The 3,240-nt window shown below is 42.0% G+C and overlaps 1 protein-coding gene across 1 annotated transcript; it reads left to right on the plus strand.

The window, feature by feature from the left end:
- The first annotated feature begins 424 nt into the window (after positions 1-424).
- On the plus strand, positions 425-2,231 carry LOC148025508 (large ribosomal subunit protein uL1-like). The gene is made up of 4 exons (XM_087692678.1): positions 425-582; positions 1,163-1,382; positions 1,506-1,877; positions 1,962-2,231. The coding sequence occupies exons 1-4, from the start codon at positions 578-580 to the stop codon at positions 2,013-2,015; spliced, it is 651 nt and encodes a 216-aa protein (XP_087548804.1). The 5' UTR covers positions 425-577; the 3' UTR covers positions 2,016-2,231.
- The last annotated feature ends 1,009 nt before the right edge of the window (positions 2,232-3,240 follow it).

Consider the following 3,240-nt stretch of genomic DNA (forward strand, 5'->3'; position numbering starts at 1 on the left):
CGTGTAGAGATGCTTATTGTATTATAAATTACATCTCTTCTCCCACTTAAGAAGTACTTTTGTCCTAAAAAATAACAACGAGCATCCATGCTTGATTTGAACACAACAAGCTATTTTTGAAGTAGCTAGTCAGCCACTTGGTAGGGGTGGATCGACAAACCCCTAGCCTCAACCACACATGGCCTGTCCTGCCTCCAACCCCCTAGCTAGGTACGTGGTCCCTCCCTCGCATACCTTTCTGATGACAACCCCCTACCTCTGGCCAGTCGTAACTTAGCTAGATGTCCTTTGTTGAAGCTCATGATGTTGTCGTAATTCGCAAGGCGCTATTGGGGGGGATTTGTCTAAACTTGTGTGTGTGTCGACTTGTGTAATGTTTTGTCTATTGTTGTGTGACCAAAACAGGCATGGGCGGCCAGGCGATTGAGCTGGGCCTGCCCGTGGAGGCATTAGGGCTTTTAACAACACTCGCCCCACCACCTTAGGGTTTTCCTCTTTGAACGGAAGCGCAGCGGGTGAGAGCAGGTGCGAAGGCTCATCTGTCTTCCCGTGTCGCAGAGACCACCAGCCTTCGGACATGAGGTTAGAGAGCTGCTTTCATGTCTCCCTTTCGTGTTCTGGCGCTTGTGTTTGATTTCGTGTAGTGCTTTGCACCGGTTCTTGCCTTAAGGTTCCGAATCTGTATTTCCTGTTTCGATGTCGCTGGTGTTATCTCAAAGTGCATGTTAATGAATGAGAACAGTTTAATAATCAAGCTTTTATAGGACTGCATTGCTGTTATTGCATCGTTGAGATGGCCTGTCCTGCCTCCGACTCCGCGTGCCCCTTGATTACCGATACCCTGCACTCTGTGGCTGCACTTGTACTGATTATTTGAGTAGTTGCCTGCACTATGCGCTACTCTTTGGTTTGATTCGCCTTGCTTCTATATTGTAGCGGCATCTTAAGACGATCAACTCCTCACTCATAGTAAAAACCTTGGTACTATGCGATTCTACTAGCTTATGTTATCTTTTTGTGAGGATTAACTGCCATTACTGATTTGGCACAGCAAAATTTTAGTACATATGATGCTACATAAGATCTCTCATTGTTCTGTTAGTTTCCTTTTTAAAGCTTTTTTACAGAGACAAAGGCTTGTTGCTTTGGTTTGTCTGTGCAGTAAGCTTCAGAGTGATGTTCTGAGAGAGGCCATCTCTCAGATGGTAAATGATTCTAAGGAGAAGAAAAGAAAGTTCGTGGAGACTGTAGAGCTGCAAATCGGTCTGAAGAACTATGATCCTCAAAAGGACAAGCGATTTAGCGGCTCTGTGAAGCTTGCTCACATCCCTAGGCCTAAAATGAAAGTGTGCATGCTTGGAGATGCCCAGCATGTTGAAGAGGTACAGGATCTTAGCAGGAACAAATATCCAGTCAAATATACTGTGTGATCAAGTTGTACTTGTAGATTTAGGCATCAGATTTCCAATTTAGATGGCTGCTGATCATTGTGTTGTGGTGCTCAGGCTGAAAAGATTGGACTAGATTGCATGGATGTTGATGCATTAAAGAAAATGAATAAGAATAAGAAGCTTGTGAAGAAGCTTGCAAAGAGCTACCATGCCTTCCTTGCTTCGGAGGCTGTTATCAAGCAAATTCCTCGCCTTCTTGGTCCTGGTTTGAACAAAGCTGGGAAATTCCCCACTCTTGTCTCCCATCAGGAGTCTTTGGAGGCTAAGGTGAATGAGACCAAGGCAACTGTCAAATTTCAGCTGAAGAAGGTGCTGTGTATGGGTGTTGCTGTGGGCAATTTGGAGATGGAAGAAAAACAAATTTTTCAAAATGTGCAGCTGAGTGTCAACTTTCTAGTTTCTCTGCTCAAAAAGAATTGGCAAAATGTGAGTTTTTTCTCTCTTTGAGCTGTTGCTCTGTTTTAATTCTCTCTCCCAGGTAAAGTCTGAGCATGTTGTGGTCTTCTGCAGGTGAGGGTGCTTTATTTGAAGAGTACCATGGGAAAACCTGTGCGGATTTTTTAGAATTGCCATAAGTGTTCAGATTTTTACACTCTTGCTCAAGCTATGTGTTGAGAATTTTTGCGGCATTAGCTTATGTTTCAGAACTGTCTGTCCTTGTCTTACCTGTTTGACTTGACCTTTGCTGCTAGTAAAAGGTATGAAATTTTGGGTACCATAACTAAGCTCGCGCTTCTCAATTAAAGTGTCAGTTATCTATAAAGTTTCAAGATTGCGTCATTGTGTGACTACTGCTTTGAAGTGTCACTCTACACTTGTCTTATAAGATGGAGCTCAATCATCAAGAATTTTGTTAAAGGAAAGATCCTGAACTTTACTTAATAGATTGAAAGTTTTTTATAGAGTTTCACTCTTAGTTCAGAAACAGTGCTAAGCTGCTGCCAGCAGCACTAATTGAACACCTGCCATCCTCTTAATACATCTGGAATGGAAATGTGGGTGCCTGAGTAAGCAGTAGCAATGTAATGGTTGTGGATTGCTGTTTTAAGCTACTTGTAATCTATAATTTAAGGTAATTTTGTTGGAGGCAGTGATACAGCAGTGAAATTGGCAGTAGTAAATCACAAGTAAAAATTAGGGGAGCTCATTGGTGGTATTCATGAAAGGTTTAAGTGCTGAGAAGCAGTTCTGATGAGTATGACTTTCAATAGGAGTCCAAGGTAGATATCGCTAATGTTTATTATGGGCTGCTGTGTCATTTTATTTTCAGTAGTTTTGCAACTTAGCACGGGTTACTGGAATGACAAGAGGGGTATTCAACATCTGAAGTGTCAACTCATGAGATGTCCTGGAGTTATTACCAATTTGATGAGTGCTCGTTCAATGACAAGCCTCACAGTGGTATCTGAGGGTGAATGGAAAGAAGGGAATTTTAAAGGGACGTACTGGAGTGATTGCAATTTGATTAGTGCTTGTCCAATGTAATGCCTCATGGCAGGGCGTGAATGGAAGGGAATTTTGTCAAGATATGTGAAGGAGTGTGAATCCTTTACTTCCCATAATGTGAGGAAGAAATGGGAGAATTATTATCTGTTATCTAGGGGGTGCCAATTTTGTCTAGAAGTTTGACCAACCTAGAGGATTATATTGCTAATGTCCCTGAAAAAACTGAGTCAATGCTAGGTTGTACAGAGTTGTGATAAAAATGTAGCAGTCAAGGTTACGACACAACCACCTATATTTGAGGTTAAATTTTATTGTGTTGGACTCCATTTCTTTTACAGTTGCT

This window comes from Lygodium microphyllum, chromosome 14 (assembly GCF_053477565.2).
Source record: "Lygodium microphyllum isolate KBCC chromosome 14, Lygodium_microphyllum_v1.1.10, whole genome shotgun sequence".
Classification (NCBI taxonomy): Eukaryota; Viridiplantae; Streptophyta; class Polypodiopsida; order Schizaeales; family Lygodiaceae; genus Lygodium; species Lygodium microphyllum.

Coding starts and splice junctions, on each gene's coding strand:
- LOC148025508 (XM_087692678.1), top strand. Junction 1,383..1,505: donor ATGCCCAGCATGTTGAAGAG/GTACAGGATCTT, acceptor TGTGGTGCTCAG/GCTGAAAAGATTGGACTAGA. Junction 1,878..1,961: donor TCAAAAAGAATTGGCAAAAT/GTGAGTTTTTTC, acceptor GGTCTTCTGCAG/GTGAGGGTGCTTTATTTGAA.